Below are 20831 nucleotides of genomic sequence, written 5' to 3' on the forward strand. Positions count from 1 at the left end.
ATATTATAATTCTCAACACCCTTATCGTAGATAATATTATATTCACGCGAGTAATTTATTTAGTTCTTAATCTGGGACCACATGCCGTTTATTGGCTTTATTTCTCTGAACCTGTAACTACACGCACAGGTGATGTTTTTGGTCGATGAATGTTCGAGTTAATAGGTCGAGAAATATCACATCGTCTTGGAAGAATGATTTTTGAAAACAGAAAGGAATTATGTAATTGTACTATCTTATTTGATTATTAACACGTTTACTGCACAAATTTTTATTGTTTGGACAATATTATGGTAAAATACAACATTTCTCGTAATAATTGTTTAGAGTCGTTGACACGACTTTGCGATCACTTTTATTGGATGACCACCTACTCGCTCCTATCTTGGCCAGTCTATTGTCGACTAGAGCCACATGATGATAGAGATGATACTGTAACCATATGAGGGGGTTCACAAAGTGTGACCTTATGGGGGAACACTGTACTTACATCTATCGAGTTTCCTATTAGATACACCGTTCAACAAATTTTAATTTTTTTCGATTTTGTAACTTTTAATAGGCGTTTTTGATCGATCTTTATGAGCTGAATACGAATCTGGAAACCGTTTTTCCCTTAGTACGTACAATTCTTGAAAAAACCAGTTAAAATAAAACTGTGCAAATGTGAATAAACCGCGCAACTAACATTGCAAAAAGAGACCCAGGTGCATTTAAAACTCATCGGTAAACTATTATAACGACTTAATTAACAAACTAAGAAAACTTAAAATCCAACTACCCCTTCAAATAGTGAACCCAATTAATAATTACTGTCACATACTAATTATCAATAAATCGCACTGTACAAAATCTAATATATAGCATTATAATATTATGTACAGTATTGCAAAATAATTTCTTTCCAGAGATTCAAATAGCATTAAGCAAAAAAAAACTATTATAATCATTACTGTAGAAATTTCGTCGTGATCCTTGGAAAGACAAACTTGTGATCGTTCTGAATGACCCGAGTGATGTTTCGAACGGTCGGGTGGGTTACGACATGAGCATCCCTGAATCGCAGAATGGGCAACTGGTCATAATTACAGGCCAACATGTGTGCGTGAGGAGACAGCGTGCGTGTCCTCTGGCGGGTCTTTGTGTGCGTTCGAGATCGCGGGGACACACGATTCACCATCTTAAGACCAAGATCAGTGTCTCGTGAAAAGTCGAAGGGTTCACGCGCGCGCGCCACCACGCCGCGACTATCAACAATATTTCCTCTTGTTCGTGAGTTTCGCGGTTCGAGGGCTGTGGAACGTGTATACATCCGTTTTCCCCTTTTCAACATGGTGCTACTCGGTTGGACGCTTTGCATTTTCGTCGTCGGTGAGAGAAAAAAGCACAGGACGAAGGCACCAGTAAATGAACACGTATCAATGAATTAACGTTATACATAAAAATGAGTAAATTGAGTTATTAAAATGATCAAATATTGATTTCTTCAATTCATTGTTTCATATTCAAAAAATTTTCGCTCTATTGCTTGGATATTCATGTAGGTGCTGATTAATATTATTCATTCACTGGTGAAATTTGTATTTTTTTCCTATTAATTTTATTAATTACATTTTTTTAATTTTTAAAATTGAGGTTCAATTGTGTCAAATATTTATTACTGTTATTATCGTTTAAAATTCGACTTTAATAGTTACAAAATCATTTATTGATTTATTGATGCGTTTGCCTGACCATGCATTTTCTGATAAATGTTCGAGACCCATTTGCGTACAGCCACATTCGTTGCTCTGAAATATTATTTAATCTCTCAAGTACAACAGCAGATCCTCTTTTACTAAATGAGGACATATGTGTTATTTTGAATCCCTGTTATATAGGATAAGCGTGTCTAAGATCCGCCTACACAAATTCAAATCGTTCTCGATTGCCCTAATCGATATTTTTGTGTTTATTATAATTGATCTTAGATGAAAAAGAAACAGTTTTTGTTTTACGTACGGCAAGTTAAAATTGTTAAAAATCGGTAGATTTCCAAGTGTGCTTGGAAAAAGAACAGGACAAGCCAAAATAATGATAGTGAACAAGTGCACGTAACCTTTCAAGTTATACATATATACGTGTGTTTATTATTTTTTTTAATCATATGATTATTTAGAAGCCTTGTATGAAATTTTGTTTAACTGGACTATGCTTGAGAAATATCTTTATTATAAAAGTAAAGAAATACAATTTCAAAATATTTATGGGTGCCAAAAAATAAATACGTTAAAAGTTTAAGTACCCTAGATTATGCACATATCATTTTTTTAAACGATCTGAATTATGTACATATTTTTTTAAACTGTTACAATACCTTTACACACTTTGCAAACAAAGTTCTGTAGATTTACGAATTTCGTGTTCCTGTCAAATACATGCTGGCCAAGATACAAAAAAAAACTGTTTCCGTTAACAAAAATGTTGGAACCGATTAAATTGCGGAGTTATTCAATTAAATACTCCCACTGAATATTCATGCATTCGTAGAATTTCGAGGAATCACCTGCTCCCGATATGATGAAAAATTCCTGGAAAAAAATTCTAAACATTTCTCCAGTTCCTTTTTCAGCTCGAACAACCGTTTGGAAATTAGACCACCAAAAATGTCGGAAACGTTATCGATGCGAATCAGATCCTGGGGACACTTTTTCCACTGTCATTCCTCGTTGTCCTCTCGTTCCAAACCAGTAGTGACAGTCGACCCATCGCAAATCTCTGCCGGATAAAATCTTTGACGTTTGTGCACGCAGCGTGACGAAACCGCGCGCAGGTTCTGACTTTCGGTGGAAAATTTCACGCGACACCGAATTCCGCGTGTGTGAATCGATCCTTGGAAAAGTGTAAAAAAAGGATAATCAGACACCTGACGTATTCTCGCGACCCCGTGTTGTTCGAGCTTTTTATTCGCAGAACAAAAACGGTCCACCTTTATTCGATTGATTTAAATAAAAATTTTCGTTCTGACATTTACACCTTCGGTCCGTTATAATAAAGTTATTGAGAGTAATAATAACAGGTGTTGCGATCTAACGTAGTTCTAACCCTTTGCACTTGGAATTTCTAATTTTCCATTCATTTTGTCGCTTCAGAGGCGACAGTCGAGTACAAAGGGTTAATAGAACCTGTCTAACTAATACATTTCATGAAACATTATTAACCCTTAATTTTGTTCTCTGTCTAGTTTCAAAAACAATATTCATATATCTTTGCCTAGAACAACTCAGTACTTTACATTTTCAGGTTTCACATTATATTTCCCTTTTTTGGTTCAGTTTTTTTCCATCGCTCTTTTATTTTCCGTTTCTCCATTGTGCCGTCGTTCTACGATCCTTTTGTTTTCTCTCACGCATCACCTACAATCCGTTTTCGTTTTCATGTTGTATTTGTACTTTTGTACCTGAATCTGTCCTAATCCTACGGCAAACTAATAAAAAAAAATAAACTTATTCTATAATTGAAAATTTCGCCGTTTATTTCGGGGAACAATGGTCGAATAATTTTTACTATCCATTGTCCCTTATTCGAGGGCTCCGTAATCCGGATAATGAATTTACCCCCCGACTACGTTCTGAAAACGGTATATAGAAACCGGGACGAACGGAAATAAACGGGCAGAGGACACGCGAGGACCGCGTTAACATTTTTTCGTTTATAAACCGATCGGAATTTAAACCGTCACAATTATTTATTCAATTCGCCGAGGAACTTTCCCAATTTCCTCGGTGGCTCGGTGTTTAATTTGTTGCGAATTAATTTACTTCGAAACCGATTGTTTTCGCCCCTCCATCCTCTCCCTGATTTGTCTTTTACTGATTTACCACACGGCAAACTTCGTTTCGAAAATGTAGTATATTCTTAATAAATGGTAGGCTAAATGTGTTCTATGTATAAGAGTTAATGGTTCATCCCCACTATTGGGCTAGTCCTCCTTCGAACCAAGCAAGTATATGTAAAGGTACGTCTCCACTGATATTTGTAAACAGTTCACGAAAAGTACATACAATTGCTCTTTCTAGGGATCACCTATTCGTCCTACGGTAACTGACGTGTTCCCAATGTATACAGTTATCTGAGGCGTTAGTGATTATAAAAAGTTTTCGAAGTTCTTGCGAGTATTGTTTGAGAACAGTGTTCATGAATTGTTTGCCCGTGAATACGTATCTTAAAGGAGTATTCTAGTGTCGACGTCCCTTTTCAACAGCACTGTACTGGTAGTAGTACTACTCTAATGTATTATAGCAGAAGTAACAGTAGTATTGTACTACTTCTACAGTAGCAGTGCTCGTGGCAGTAGTAATGTACTGCAGTAGTATCAGTATGTTATTCGATTCTTGATGAAGTTAGCTGCAATGCTCGCGAAACGTTGGTATAATATTTCCAAGAGGGTATAGCTTACAGTTAAAAGCCTCAACAGTGATAATCGTATGATACAATTATATTTATCGAACCGTACTTATATGATATATACGATCACGAAGAAGGTTGCGATGCCCTAAATCCTTAGAAGAAGCATAGAATTCTAATTGGCCCCGACAAGATTACTAATACGATCGTGGAGATTATACCATAATGCTGAGATCGTCCATGATTCTCATTTTTGATGAACTATTAAGCCAATTACAGAATACTAAGTTTTATAATATCATTGAAATGATTTCTCAAAGAACTCATAGACGATTCGAAAGTATGCAGTCAAAGTTGGATACAGTTTGCAATGTACTAACGAGGGATTTTCGGTAACACGATAATTATGATTTTTTTTTAACTTTGCAGGTTTGTAAGGAATCTCAATAGAAGTAGGTGCATTAGGTAATTTATTTGTTCCTTTTGGGGTTCTTCAGGGTGAAAGCATCCCTTAAAGGTTAATATGTGTTTTCTTGTTTTTCAGTACATCCTGAAAACTATAGTAGATATGGAACAATTTTTGAAATTAAAATTCAATGATCAATGGTGCTCTATTAAATGATGCAATGAAATTGTTAAATAAATTTGTTAATTTATTCATTTGTTTATTTAAATGATACATTTTGTAAAGAATAAAAGGCCATTAAATTTCCTTTGTAACAATTTCTTTCTATCTGCTATAATTTCAGAGTTATACAGGAAAATATGAAAATCCACATTAACCTCCAACGAGTGTCCTTCATCCAAAAGAATGAAAAAGTAGCAATAACAAAATTGCTTGGTACCTCTATCAAGGGCACCCATAAACCTGCAAAGTTTAAAAAAAATCGAAATTTTCAGGTTCACAAGATCCGAAACTGCTGTTTCTCCACCATTTCCCTTCTTTTCAATGAGTTCTCCACGATCGTTACACCGAAAACTTCCAACGACTCCGTGAAAATCACGGCCCGATGTTCCACGCGTCGACGCAAAATCCCGTGTATACATAATGCATGGGAAATCTGCATTAAACTTTTCGCGTACGCGCCGCGCGAGACCGTGAATTCACCACCGGGGGACCAGAAAAGCGAATATTATAGCCTCACGACGATCTGAAAAGTAGAATTCCGAACAGCCGACAAAAATCGTACGGATAGGAAACTAGTTGAAACGGAAATGTGCAGCGAAAAGTTACGTTTCCTTGTTTTTAAGCAATTTTTTCGAAACGTTGATTAGTCAACTCGATTTCCGCTAGGGAAAAGTGGCGTACGGGAAGGGTCTCCTACCACTTGGTAAATTTATTACAAGTATGCTGAAGTAAATGTTCAACCCGAATGTTAATTTGGCATAAATTTCAGTAACTCCCAAGACCACATGGTAAGAGGCCCTTCCCCTACGCCGCTGATTCCCCTAGCGGAAGCTGAGTTTGCTCGTTAGTGTAAAGGGTGTAAAGAAACTAATGGTAATGGCGTTAGGGAATGAATCTCACATCCCTGGGACATTGGGGACATTTATAAATGGAACTTGCTGCAAAATTGTTTATAACATTGAGAATTAATATTAAATTTTTATTTTGTACCAACACGTTCTTTTCATTGAGAAGAGAAGTTAAAAAGTAGCCATGTACTAAAAGCTTCAAAATACATGAATTAATTTTCCAGGTAGACGATATTATGCGCACTCTTTCATGATAAGGATTTTTGCTTGTTCTGTTTTTTAAAATCGTGATTGAAATATCTTTAGATTTTGAACAGTTCCAACCTGTCGTACATGAAACACCCAAAACAATTTCCCTTTCTTATTCGAAAGTAATGTCAAGTATAAAAATATCGATTACCCGTCAAACGAGAATGATTTGAATTTCGATAGGCGGATATTAGGCGCGGTTACTCTACATCTCGACTAACGGTGGCGCATCCTTTGTTCATCAAACAAATAATCCGTTGTTTGCAGGAACTCGGGCGGCGGTGAACAACGGCTTCAAAAGTTACCCGACAACGGTGAAGACCTTCGAGAACGATACGGTTCTACTTCCGTGTTACGTCGAGGACCTTGGTAAGTTCTTCGAGTAAATCTCTCGCTCAGGGGAACGTCTTTCGGGACGCGACTGATTTCACTCGATATGGCGGGACCGTGAACTTCAGCGAATCGGCCAAGACCGAAGACGTCCTTGGGGATGTTAATTGATTGCGGTTTAATCGAGACCTCAGGGGAAGTTTGTCCGGCTAGATATCGATAAACTGAACGTATAAATAGGGGAAGGTTGCTAAATTTGGATCATTAAAATAGTTTTTATTCTAGGCTGATCATAAAATGTTTCCCTCAACGAAAGTTGAAAAGTGTCACTACTTATGTCTTCAAGATAATGTAATTTATTTTCTCACGATATAATACAGAAAGGTAGTTTTTTATGATTGTGGCATCGGGCCAATCGAAGCGATTTGTTTCCGAAGATTCTTTTAGTTTCCAAAGTTGAACAATTAGATTAAAGTGTAAAGATTAGGTTTTCTTAAAAAGAGCTATAAAAAAATCATTAATATAATTCGCAAAATCTGGTAGTAAAAGAGTTTGCTCAATACATTTTGCCATTATGAATAAAAACGTCAATAATTTGAGCAATAGTATTCTTGGATTTTTGCACTGTGACTCAAAGGAAAGAAGAATCACGGGAGCGAGTAAAAAGATCGTGGTTCGCTCTAGCTCTCGGTCAGAACGTTTGTAAACAACCATGTCACCTGTTGCGCCTCGTAAACTGTTACAACGATTATATCTTTAGGTTCTTTACGGTACATCTCACTGGGGAATCTGGATTCTGTTTTCCTTTGAGGAAAAAGATTTCAAACCCAAAAGATGTATTAGGTCGTTTGAAACATCTATCTTTCATGAAATCGCCGAGCCACGGCGTGACTGGAATGGATTCGAATTGTACCATTTAATCGGTTACAAATCGACATCATTCGTAGGGAAGACAGTTGTGGACTTTGTAATAAAGGTCTATATTATCAGGAATATGTATTGCATCGTGTATTTCTATTGTTCATTAACATGTTGACTGTCACAGTGAAAAAGGCCGTACATGGTCGGACACACTTTATTTCGTCATAAATCATCGAAAGTATATGCGTTCAGTTAATAGTGGCTGTTAGTTTCTTTAAATTATACTGCGATATTAATTTTACACAAAAATTTTGTGACGATATTTAAATAATCTAGCCTTTTTACAATTTACGTGTCACCCATATTTGGGTGACGGGGCAGTCAAAGTGTTAATGATTATCATTTTCTTGGATACTTAATTTTTCAAGTACGTAAAAGTCCAATTCGTTTTTATTTTTCTTTCCTGTAATTTACTGGTACGAACAATTAACTTTATTTTATTCAGGCTTTATAGGTTTTTATAATATCATAAAACAAATTTAATCCTCGAACCTTTTGGTTGAAACGTACGGTTAAATAGTTGGCTACCAAATGACCATGCGCTTTCGAGATTTTAACTAAAAGTTCAGTTGCGGTTTCAGAGCGTCTGAAGGCAACTGTATCGTCAAAGCCACACGAACTTTCTGACCAACTCAATATGTGCAACTACGTGTACAGTCCCTATGAAGCACAATTTTGCCATTTTAGAACTTTGAACATGTCATTTGTAAAAGAATTAAGAACCTTGTAGCAAGAGGAAAGCAGATCCATTTTTGACATATTTTTGCCTGCCTTCTTACACTTCCTTTGCTTTTTCTACAACCTACCAATCACATTGACGGCAAACAATTATGCATTCCGAATTCCTTGAAACTTATAGAATAATATCTCATTAAGAGTTCTGGTATCGGAAGAATCATAAATTTGACTACTTTTCACCTTTGAAGAATTCGCTAAAAATTGAAATAAAAACTTATCAACTGAATAATTACTAATTATTGCGCGAAAAACATATATTTACAATTACTACCTTCTTTTTAATAATAAATCAAAGCAATAATTATACAAGCAGATTTTGTTAATTTCCTCAAGTCCCCAATTTCTGTATTACAAGTCGAAACACCCGATAATCGGTGGTCATAGCCACGTTAAAATCAAGAACATGGGTCGGAATTTCGGCCAGGTGATCGATACTAATTTCCCTAAGCAGAAACGCGTCCGTCGGATCGCGACACTTGTACACAGGTACAGGGAGTGCAAACCATTTGTCGTACAATCGATCCAAGCTGTCATCGGTGGTCTCCTTTAACGGGATTGCCTGTCAGGTTATCCGCTGTACCTCGTCGCAACTTCGACATGAGGTCATGTACGCTAAGACGATCAACGATTGCAAGATCGCCGTGGATTAAGGACTTGATACGGATTAAGTACTTGGCCCTTCGGTCCCCGTCATGAGCACGAACTTTACCTCCCCCTCGGTGAACTATGGCCTCGACACCCTGTCGGGGTCGGGATTAAGGCTGGAATCAGGTCGAAGGAAGAACACTTAACTGACTCCCGCGGTTACGTATCACTTCGGAGCTCCGATAAACTGCAGGTTGACGCGCAGTCTGTTCGGGGAAAAGGGCAAGAGTAGGGGAACAGTCATTGTTAAACTCCGCCGCGATTTAAGGAGTCCGGGTTATTTGGCAAAGTCAATTTGTCTTAGCTTTTAGAGAACGGGAAGCTTATTTCTAGGTTTTAAACTGTTTTCAATTTAAAATATCCTACATGAGGGCTTTTCCGGTCGTTGGAATCAAATTTCATTTGGGAATTAAATTTCGACAGGTCACAGCTGTTAATATTATTAATAGCTAGATAAGTGTCGCTGTTTTTATGTAGTCTTTAGATATTATTTTCTTACTCCACTTTCATGTCGGTGATATTTGTCGAAGCGTTCATGGGTCGTAAATGTGATGTCTCTGTGTGTCATACTTTGTTTCGAAATACAGTAACTCCTCTATGACTGTTCGAAGGCTCCTCGGCAATGAGTGTTCAGACGTCATCCCCACCACTGGGCGCTTCACTGATTCCACGCCTCCTCTCCTCCAGTGGCGGGGATGACGTCTGAACACTCGGTGCTGTGTTGTCTTCGAACACTCATCGATAATTTACTGTATATCGAAGATTGAAGTTTCCTCTGCAATAAAGCTCTGCCACGGATGGTATGTACTTACACACAGAACGTGGTTAATTTTGTTTTCCTATTGAAGCCCTCGTCGAAAGTATACCACCCGGGTAAAGCAAGACCGGATAAGAGAGAGTACTGTATATCGTGTTCAAAAAGGGACTACAGATTGCTGCGGAACGTTACGAAAGCGTCTCAGCGAAAGCAATTGAACCGACCGAACGGATTAACTGCTTTTGCCTCGCGGTGATTGAAAAGTGTCTTTCCTCCATTCGTGCATTCAGATAACGTGCAGACCAGGGTGAGATGGTGGAGGGACGGAATCCTTTTGGCTGATAGCGGTGAACCACGACACGTGTCGCCCGAAAGAGTTCGAATGTACACGAACAGGAGCCTGGAGGTCTCCCACGTGAAACGGAACGATACCGGGGAATATGTGTGCCAGGCGTCTCGACCCGCTCCCTGGGGACACGCCACGCAAGTACACGAGATCGAAGTGATGTGTGAGTACATCAGCGCCTGAGCTATAAGCTTTCCTCGTTTATCCTGTTTATCCTGCAAATACCTGGTCCTCGTATCAGCCTGGATTTCCTAATTTCGAACGGCTCGAACATCCCGTGGATGATCGGTGCCCACGAAGCTTTCGAAGAGGATTCAGGATGTACAGGATAAACGGGAGTGAGCAATCTCTCAACGAGAAATTCTTAACGGGGGACAAAACGTATTCGTACGGTAACATCTTGGAAATAACGAGAAGTACATTTTAAAATGGAAAGTGTTATGAATCTAGACCTCCTTTATTCGTGTATCATACGCATTGTACCAGTAATAACATAAAATATAGAAGAATAAAGTTGCTTATACTATTGTCTGTGTATAATATACGAAATGTACGAATACTTTTGTCTCTCACTGAGGATATAAAAATGAACCTATTGCCTTAGGATACCTTCAGCAGATAAGTACGTAAGAATTACTTTATCCAATCTTCAACGAAAAGTGATCATTTTATCTATTCTCAACTGACTTCTTCGCAACAGACTCCCCAGCTTTCCGACTGCATCCAACAGTCATGGTATTCCATGTATAAATTCCTAACCTAAAACTTCTTCAGTAAGAAGTAAAAAATCACTCGGACTCGCATTGTGCTCTAAACGGTTTAATAGCACTACTGTATCGTCCGTTTAATTATAAAAAAATGGTTACAGAACTGTATCACCTTCAAACTATAGTGAATCATCGATGGGTGTTCGAAGGCTCCTCGGCACTAAACATTAAATATTTCATAAACTAAGGGTCATATGCGCGTGAAACAAATAGCATTACTCCTGAGGACCTCTCCTTGTCAGTGCCGAGGAGGCTTCGAACACTCATCGATGATTTACTGTAGTCGTAAGAAAGCCTCCTACTCTTTTGTAAATCATTTCTGGAAGCCTTCTACCCACGAACGTATTCAAGGCTCTACGAAGAAACTCACTTCGACGTTTTGGCCCACGAGAATTAATAGGACAGGTCGCAATAGTTTGGCAATTTCGCCGCCGTTTTAATTGCTGGCCTGGAAGAGCGCAACGAGGCGCGGCAATTAATTGTGATCGATAACTTAAAACCACCGTGCGCCGAGTGGAAAGAACGAGGCGGGTTCCCCTCCACCGTTGAACGAATAGGTATCGATCCAATCGGCGTATCGTTGTCCCATCGTTAAATTTGTTGGACGAGCAGAGCCTTCGAACCTTCCGTCGTTCCGCAAACAAATTCCGAGAAGTTTCCCCGACTATCGGAATCCTCCACGGAGTTCTTCCCAGCCGCGAGGATTTCTGTGCCATCTCGCGGATCCCGCTACCTTGTGTAAAAACAAAGAAAAAGTGTCCCCGAACCCGAACCATGATCCTCCGCGAAATCGAATTTTTTGCGGTTTCTACCCGTGTCCCACGGGACCGGAAACGAGCGTTCTTCCACGGCAAGTCATGGATGGGTTGGATAAACTTCGTGAAATTGGGTTTGCTTAATATGTACATACTTACACTCACGTTCATAAGTGTTAGGACATTGTTACAAGGCATTAAGGAATTGCTGTAAACCTGAAGTAAATATTGTTTAGGGGATATTGAAGCTAGGTGGACAAGGTTTATGCTAGTATGAAGTTATAAAGGTGAGCTGAAATGTACACTTTTTACGAAATATATTTTCCTTACATAGACCAAGTGTCGTAATACTCATGAGTGCATTTAGGGGTGGGGGCGATAGGGGCGCTCGTAAGAGTAATAAAATGTAAAAATATTATGTTACTTATACTTGTAAAAGTTGGTTCAAAACTCCCACTCTTAAAAAAGTTTCATGGATCCGCCACTATGAGCAGTAGTGAACATAAGTGTTAGAACTCAAATGTGAGCCAAATTTGAACAACCATTAGACAATTACTGATGCTGTTGAATACGTATCGTCTAGGGTCTAGAGAATATTAACCCTCCAACTTACATAGATACCTGTATGTGCCGCCTTTTATTTGGCTTGTGACATAGTGAAATTGAAATCGTTACAGGATCTATTGTACCTTAGGTGAGGCGTTTAGAATCTTTTCAACATTTTAGTTCATAAAATACGCGGTAGGGGCTCTAGTTTGATTCATATTTTACAATAAATTCACAATAAATATGTTTCACAATATCTGACGAAATGATTTGTTTATGGCAATAAGTGATAAAAAATTAGCAAAATTATCCATATCGAATTACTATTTAAGCTACGGGAATTTGAAGATTAAATTTCAATAATTAATACTTCAATTTCAACATCCAATCTTGGAAATGGTGCAAAATGTGCAATCTCTGCGAAATGTCACATCTTCACCAGTCGAAACAGGTGTCCTAATACTTACAACAGGAGTGTACATATTAGGTGTATAAATAAGTGATCCACTTTTTTTTGTCAGATTCATTTTTCACAATTTATGCATTGGTTCCCATAAATATTTTTATTTATTGTCGCATCTTTCCGGAAAATTGCGTGTTCCAACTCAGAAGACAGATTGTTTTTATTCGTGGAAAAGTCGCCAAGCCCTTTTCCTTATTTCGTCCACATTTCTCAAGTTATTTTTCAGATAAGGAGTGTTGCATCGATCGGAACGGATGATAGTCTGTTATATCTGGCGGACACGCCGGATGGGATGAAACGTCTCACGCCAAGTTGCAGCAATGTGTCCTCTGGTCAATTTCGCCGCGCGAGGTCTGGCATTGTCGTGCAACAGTTTGACAGGCCGACTATTTTTCCTTGTGAAATTTCGGTCTCGTTCCGATTCCTCGCGGTAAACTTCGATTGCAATCTTGCTGTTCCTGTTATTCCTAACCGTGATGCAAGTTTCTTTCGACTTTGCAAGCTGCCGGAGCCCTGCGTTTTCTCGCTTTGGAGGTCGAGCTGAACGCTGTCGACCATCGGAATTAAAATCGCTGTCTTCTAAATCGTTTAAACCACAATTTTTCATACATCGACACGATATTGTCAGCAAGAAAACAACAAATCGTTTCGCACCATTATGAACCCATGTTAATTTCATTGAGCTTTTCTGTTATTTCTAACTATGTCAATGTAATAATTCCATAAAATGGCTAGTAAAGTAGCTCGAATTTAAATTCCATGTTCACACGTATAAAACGATAGTAAATTGTTTATTTTCTGAAATAATATTCCCTGACTTTGAATAGAAAATTCATACTGAATTATCTCGAAAACGAAGCAAGCTACGAGAAACGTTTATCCTATATTTTCCTTTTCTGTTTTCGTATAGTATCACCAGCTTTCCACTTGTACCACCAGCTACGAAATATCCTAAACAGCACACTTTTCTTATCTCCCTGACGAGATTAAGCATTTGAAGCACGAATATTCAATTAAGCTCCTAACGAGATAGCGGTCGTTCGTTTCACTCGAATGCATTTTCATAGATTCTATTAATTTCGAATGATCGCGAATGAGCCAGGAGTAGAGGCCAGATTCGTATCTAGTTATCGACCGCGACGGTGACGGACAGATGAGAATGGTGCAGAGCCTGTACATATAACGGAAAACGTTACTTGCAGACCCGCCTAGCATCCGTCCAGTGCCGGAGTCCGGAAAACTGGAAGTTAATTTGGGAGAGGAAGCGGTTTTGGCGTGTGTGTCGAAAGGTGTTCCGGTCCCTATCATATCCTGGATGAACCAGGTAATCAATATCTTTCAAAGTCGACCGACGAACAAAAATTTTTCAGATTCATGAGGAACATCTAACACCCGTCGACTGTTTTTTATTGACACGTTTTCACGTTGAATTTCGAGCTACGATGATGTACAGGGTGTTAATAAAAACGTGGTATACCTTCACTGGGTGGATTCTATTCGTCAAACTAAGAGAAAAATCAAGATTGACGAAATTGCTTTCGAAACCTCGTTTCTGAGTTATTAAGTGTTGAAAATATAGGAGAAATTTCTTTCTCACGGTGGATTAATATTTTTTATAACTAATACACGGTGTCAATCGACAAAAGTAGAATCAGCTCCGGCAGCCAGTGTGTTAACCCTTGTATATTGTTTGAATAAAATTATGTCTAATATTTATGAACGGCTGTGTGTACGCGAAGGAATACAGTGTATAATTAAAACAATACGTCAAAAGCAAGCGATATTATTTTTGTTATCGACAGAACGGTGAGATACCGACTTTACATGACGGATCGCATCTGCGATTTCACATTGACAACCCTATCCTCGCTGGCCGTTACACTTGCGTGGCGAACAACGACGTCGGCGAACCCGCAACAGCGAACATAGACCTATACGTCCGATGTAAGTAACGATTTCTGCTTAATTATCCGTGTGAAATTGTTTCGTAACTGTTGCATCGGACTCCTGTCGACACCAGTTTGATTAAAACTTAATTTCGTTAGATTTAATTTACTCACACTGACGGATTTTAACTACAATTTGCGGAAACAATGTTTCCTGTAGCGTGGAACGCTGGGTCCAAATACTGTTTCACGGTTCTGTGCCAACATTGTCCCGTTTCCCTTCTACTACCTCTGGGAGGAAGTATGTAATCGAAAAAGTTAACGTGATTAGTGAATGTTGGAAAAAACTGGAAGACAAATGAGATGCGGAATGTAATATAAATTTTGTAACTTCCAATTGTTGTAAAAAGAAAAATATTTGCGATATCGGCTTAAATGTGGTTTTTCATTACACGTCGTTTGTTCAAAATACATTCCAAAAGATGACCCTAAAATTGCTTGTCTAGACCAAAATGTTCGTACAGAAAGTTCCCGAATTTTTTCAATCAGACCTCGTACGTACAACTGCGTAGAGGTGCAGACGTGTTCTTCACGGTGCACCTACGTGTGCTCGACTTAATTGGCGACTTTGCATACGTCCTCCTGTGGCGCGCGGAAGTAATCGCGGACAGCATCCTGCACGCGCTCTTAAACGATCGTAATTAATTTAGGAAATTGTCTGGCATTCGCCCCCTTTAGTATTCCGATCAGACATCTGCACGATCTAATTACAGCCACGCGACGTTCGGATGCGTCGAATCACTCGACGGCTGATAGACTGGGGATTATATGCATTTGTAGCATATACGACTGTGGGATATATGATGAATAATAAAGTTAACATCAAGTCTGTCAATTCTGTTTTATTGATGTTATAATGCAATTTTTAAGAAATTATAGAAATTCCAATCTTCACATCTACCTTTTACAAATCACTTCGAAAAATGTTATTTTTTATGAAGTTCTGTAGTCTACTGATGAATTTTCGTCCCACGAGATAATTGACGTCGATCCTCCTGACACAAAATCGACGACGTCAAAAACCACCACCGTCCGCGAATCCACGTTCTGACAGCAATTAGCCGGCGGGATTGTTCGAAATAATTTGGCGATTAGGCGTGCCGTGATATTAATTGTCGAGACTATTGGATAATTGAATGCGTCACTGCGCTGATGTAATCGCGATCCTGACAGTACACAAGCCTGAATGGAGACGACGATGGTACACTATAATGAAGATTTTCTCGCGAAGAATTTGCTACAGGTTCAATAACATAAAGTTCGCTTTGATCTATTCAGAGAAGGTATGCGTTCATGTTGCTTCATTTTGCAGGCGATTCCAAGTTGTTCCGCTTTGAATGATTTAATTGGAATTAAATGATTAAATGGAGAATAAAATGTATTCTTTAAGAGAGGAGAATGGAGAATACAATACTCTGTTTCAAGATCTATTGAATCGACTTATAAATAGTAAATTTGGAGAATATTTCAAAATAAATCGTGAATTTAACTAGTGGGCATGGTCCAAATATTGCAATGTCTATTTGTCACATTCAATCTAGATCAGAGATGGACAAACTAATTATCTAGATAAGAAGTTTCGAATAACGAATAAAAGATAAAAAAGTATTTAGTTATAGTTAAACGTTGAAATTTCAACATGTGTCGAACAATTATTTAATCTCAATAACTGTTTAAAGCTCAGAACAACGCCCTTAGATACTGTTGCTTTTTAGTGTGTATTATTCGAATAAAATTCTGTTCAACTCTGCTCTAGATGAATTATCCGCGTTGGATATCCAAAAGTATAAATTCGCATTTAGACTGTACGAAATCGAAACTACGTGTCTTTTGAAAGAAATTATAACTATTTCCTTGAAACGTCGTTTGATCAATTTTTCCTCTTTTTTACATCGATCCTGCACTTCACCGAATCGACCGACCAAATACACACGCAGACAAGCCGAAAATCGAGGTGGCAGAAACCTGGATCCACGCGCCGCCTGGGATCCGTGTGCAATTGCATTGCGGTGTGACCGCTTGGCCAGAGGCGAAGGTGAGAGCAGTTTTTACAAGACAATTAACAAGACTTAATTACTAACCCGGTTATTAACACCTCGAACAACAATGTACACGACTCGCGAAGAATGAAAACCTAGCTACCCAGTTAGGCACTCACAATCTCGTCTTTCGTCGGACTTTTAATTACTTTCGACGGTGCTTCCGTTTTCGGTTTCGATAAGTTTCCAGGCATTGATGATGGGATTCGTATTCTTTGCCCTGGGCTTATTCTGTTTATATTATTGGGTTGAACAAAAAGTAATCTCGTATTTCTGCAGTAGATGATGCTTTTTTTTTAATACAAAACACTGCTCGTAATTACTAAAATATACATATATTACACATATTTTGAAAGCTGACAACTCAACATGTCGTTTAAGAAAGAAGGCATCACGATTGCTTGAAATTTTCTTGTATTGACCTTGTTTTGAAAATCAGTGACGAGAAAGTGTACTTTCGAGAAATTATGCTTTTTTATTTCCGAAAAAGGAAAATGCGGTATAAACAAAACAGAAATGATTTTTTGAACATAAGAAAAAGCTTAATTGCTCGAAAGTACAGCTTCTCGTCGTTTATTTTCCAAACTAGGTCAATTCAAAAACATTTCACGCAATCGTAATGATTTTCCTTTTAAATGACGCGTTGAATTGTCAGCATTCAGAATATGTATATATATTATTAGTTAGAAGCAATGTTTTGTATTGAAAAAAAGCATCATCTACCATAGAAATAGGAGATTTATTTTTGGACAACCTAATATTAACCCTTCCGCTCCCACTTTTGGGCATATCTGTCAATCCTGAAAAGATCCTCAGTGTCGAATCTATTAGTCATCCGAAAAAGTGTCATTAAACTTTCGCTAAGGAACGATTTTCTTTCAGGAACAATATATAAGAAGATGTATACGAGTTCGGGGAACCCCTTTACGTTAGGCTTCCGCGTGACGGCTCAGGTCTCAGAAGTTCTAGGGTTAATCAATCAGGTCTAAATTCGACGAAGCGGAATCACTCGACTTGTTCGATTAAAGCTTCGTCGAAGTGGTTGTGATGATCCCCCTCCCCTCCTACCCAGCTACGATACACGAAATCTTCGAGAGCGATTTCTCAGCGTTAACCCCTTCAAGCCGGTAACACGTGACAAATCGATTCGCGAGGAACGTGACCCGCCGACGATTCTCCACGCGGAAAAGTATATACCTGGTAGGCCTCAATTCCACGCTGACTAGGCGTTCTTCCAGATTCCTCGGCGGCCAGGAAAAGAAAAGTCCGATAAATACTGACACTTTCCTCGAATCATGTCGCCATGCGCGCTTGACGACTACCCCTTTAACAAGCAGACTGCGGGCATTTTTCATAAAAATGGTGGTTTTTTTGGCAGAAAATGTATGTACATATATAAAATGTGCAGTGAACTGAATTTCGAGTTTTGTCAGTGTCCCAAAAAAATATGTTCGACAGGGTACGGTAGTAAAACAAAAAATTTTCTATTTTTTTGTTTAAAGTATTTCTGGGGATTTTTTATATCGCTGGTTACGATTCTGAAGTTAGATTTAAAATTTTTTTAGAGTATAAGGCCTTCTTGCCAACGTAGGAGTGGATGAGCAAATGAACATATGCATTTTATGGAACTTTCCTTCAGCATTAGCCATAGCTAACGAAATGGAGAAGTTATAATTAAATTTTTTTATTTCTGTTTTCTAGTAAATATGTGCGCACATATGGCGTATAAAAGCGGAACTATATATTAACGATGTACGGAAAAAGTGGCGAGTATATCAATTTCTTTTGTTCCTTTTTTGCTTGGTTTGAGCGACAGGCAGCGAGATCCTCTAATTGTTTTAAGCAGTGTCTTCTTATTAACAGTCGCTTCTGGAACAGTTTCAACTCCTGCTAGAAACTTGTTTAGCATGAATGCAGACAGACGTTTAAATTTAACATGCAAAAGTTGTATTGCTTGGGGGTCGGATTGGTCTGTTTCGAAACTTAAAAAAAACAGTAGAGGCAGGACAGTTTTTTGCATGACCGCGTGGAAATTCTGTCTTCCGCAGGTGGAGTGGTATTTCAACAACAGAAGCGTGAAATATTCGTCGAGGATAGTGAAGCACAACTCGGGCCGCGATCACAGTTTGGTGATAAGGAACGTCAGGACGACGGATTACGGTTTCTACTTGTGCAGGGCTTCTAATTCCATAGGAATCACCGAGGCGGTGGTCGAGTTATCAGGTATTGCGAACCCAGCCGTCTTCAAAAAGATCTCGCACGGTCCCTCCAAGTCCTCGTACGATTTCGTCTGGGAGGTCTACAGTTACAGTCCCATCGACCAGTATGAGTTCAGGTTTCGAAAAATCAAGGTAAATCATTTGAACACTTTTTTAGCAAATATAAACAATAATTATTGCAACGCGTGTAAGGTAAATCTATGTCTACACTGAAGCAACAACGAGGAAATTTTTAGTGAGGACGTGGCTTTAGGTCCGTACAAAGTGCATTTTCACGCGTTCAGTCAGTCAAGTTTAGTTTATATTCTCTCTTAATTCGTTTGTGAAAACTAAGTCTCAAATGAAAAAATGTTATTTTATATTTTCGACTTATTTTTTCACGTAGAATCAACCTCTACCCGGTTGTATCACCAGTTACGGGACACCCTGTATATCTCCTAAACATCTGAAATAAAATTCCTTATTTTCCCTCTGACACTTGATAAATGTCCAGAAAAGTACCCGTATCGATTAGCACGAGTTTAATGTCCATTTCTCATGAAATATTAAGTATCCAGCATGCTCCGTGTATTTTATTCATTAGAAATTCAATTCTCGATTAATGTTCCACGGTTCCCCGATCAGAATGGCGTTCCCGGCCAATGGCACACCCTCTACATACCAAATGGCAGCGACGGCTACAGTTACGTTCATACGTATTCATTCGTCCTGACCGGGCTGGAAGAAGCGACTCACTACGAGGCGGTAGTTTTGTCGAAAAATCGTTACGGTTGGAGCAAACCCTCGGACATAATGCGTTTCGCGACGGAAGGCGCTCGTAAGTAATAAATAAATTATTGTCGCGAGAATTCCTATTCGACTAGGTTCCGCTGGTGTTCACCAATTAAAAATGATTGGTTCCAGCCGACGAGAACAACTATGTGACTAACGCGATACTGGAGGACAAGATAATTCCTGGTAAGGGTTGAATCATTTAATAAAATTCTTGCTTAATGTACAAGTTCGCTTTCGACGTAAAAGTCGTTTTCTTCCTTCGCCACACTTCGAGGCCAAGTAGTTTAACCTCATTCGTACTTGGGAGGCTACGTACCATCGACACGCCGAGCAATACTCCCGATTTCGAGATCTTTTCTGATTAAAGTAAATCGTAATGAAAAGTAAATTTTTCTAGTGTTCTAAAAAGTGTACCGAAATTTAACAATGAGTTACGTTTCGTTATATAAGATTCGAAAGTGATGATAGACACAACAATTTTATCAGAAGCAACCCTCGACGTGATCGAGTTAACATGGAAATCAACAGTGAATTCTTAAAGTGGAAGAATAGTTCTTTCTTCAGACTGTTTTTTATTATTCTTATAAATTCATGAAACAACGTATGTAGCAAAGAATCGAGCGCTTTAAATTAACCCTTGAATGCCTAAACCCTTAAATTGTTATTTCAAAATTTAAGAGACTGGTATATATGTTGTATCTCGTTATTTTGAAGTCGAAAATGTCGATATTAAACAGACTTACTTTTTTTTTCATTTTTTTTCCTTTTTTATTTATTTTTGGAGGGAATACTTGAATTTTTCAACTGAAAATGTGAAGATCTACTTCACATCAGTGAAACTACGGATCTTTGAAAAAAATGAGATATTAACCGACGACAGAATTTGACACATTTTTAGAATGAGGCGGTGCTAAAGGGTTAAACAGCTACCACCTCGGGAAAAATAAATATATTCTAAAAATTGACTGAAATGAAAAAATGTGTTTTGGCTTCTTAGGAAAGACACCCATGTTTGAATGTGATCTATAGTTTGAAATTTCGTTAACAGTGGTACAACTTGCATCGATGTCGCATCACTCTACCTTAGGCGCCGACAGAAGCGGGTCGACACTCAACCGAGTAGAAATGATGATAATGATTCCTGTATTATATATGTTTAGCGTAAACCTCTAAAATTTTCAATTATTTCTGTATAAAGTAAGCTAGACTTAGGGGATGGAGGCTACGTTGCGTGGAGAAGTAAGGGAAGAGTATTGGAAGGAAAACAATTCGTGTCCTATATTAGGATAAAATTTCGTAGAATAAGGTTGATAAGCTTTAAAATTGTAAATAAAACTGGATCAATAATATTTTTCACATTATTATTATACATTGTATATTTAGGAGTACTTTCAAATTGTTTTTTTTTTTCATTGGAGATAATGGATACCGTTATCATTTGGTTTAGGTACAGACAATTGTACAATATAACTTC

General features: G+C 38.3%; 1 protein-coding gene across 1 annotated transcript; it reads left to right on the forward strand.

The window, feature by feature from the left end:
* The first annotated feature begins 1330 nt into the window (after positions 1–1330).
* LOC107188401 (neurotrimin-like) lies at positions 1331–20566 on the forward strand. Its single transcript, XM_015576690.1, has 10 exons — positions 1331–1371; positions 6379–6480; positions 9793–10011; positions 13582–13703; positions 14182–14323; positions 16263–16360; positions 18413–18715; positions 19208–19400; positions 19487–19540; positions 20406–20566. Exons 1-10 carry the CDS (start codon positions 1332–1334, stop codon positions 20528–20530), a joined length of 1398 nt encoding a protein of 465 aa, XP_015432176.1. The 5' UTR covers position 1331; the 3' UTR covers positions 20531–20566.
* The last annotated feature ends 265 nt before the right edge of the window (positions 20567–20831 follow it).

This window comes from Dufourea novaeangliae, unplaced genomic scaffold, assembly GCF_001272555.1.
Source record: "Dufourea novaeangliae isolate 0120121106 unplaced genomic scaffold, ASM127255v1 scaffold16, whole genome shotgun sequence".
NCBI classification, from domain to species: domain Eukaryota; kingdom Metazoa; phylum Arthropoda; class Insecta; order Hymenoptera; family Halictidae; genus Dufourea; species Dufourea novaeangliae.

What these genes read in the sequence shown, in the direction of transcription:
- LOC107188401 (XM_015576690.1), top strand. Translation starts at nt 1,332, where the DNA reads ATGGTGCTACTCGGTTGGACGCTTTGCATTTTCGTCGTCG. An exon ending in ACACGAGATCGAAGTGATGT is followed by an intron (nt 10,012 to 13,581) that starts GTGAGTACATCA and finishes CGTTACTTGCAG; the next exon opens with ACCCGCCTAGCATCCGTCCA. An exon ending in CCGCTTGGCCAGAGGCGAAG is followed by an intron (nt 16,361 to 18,412) that starts GTGAGAGCAGTT and finishes TGTCTTCCGCAG; the next exon opens with GTGGAGTGGTATTTCAACAA.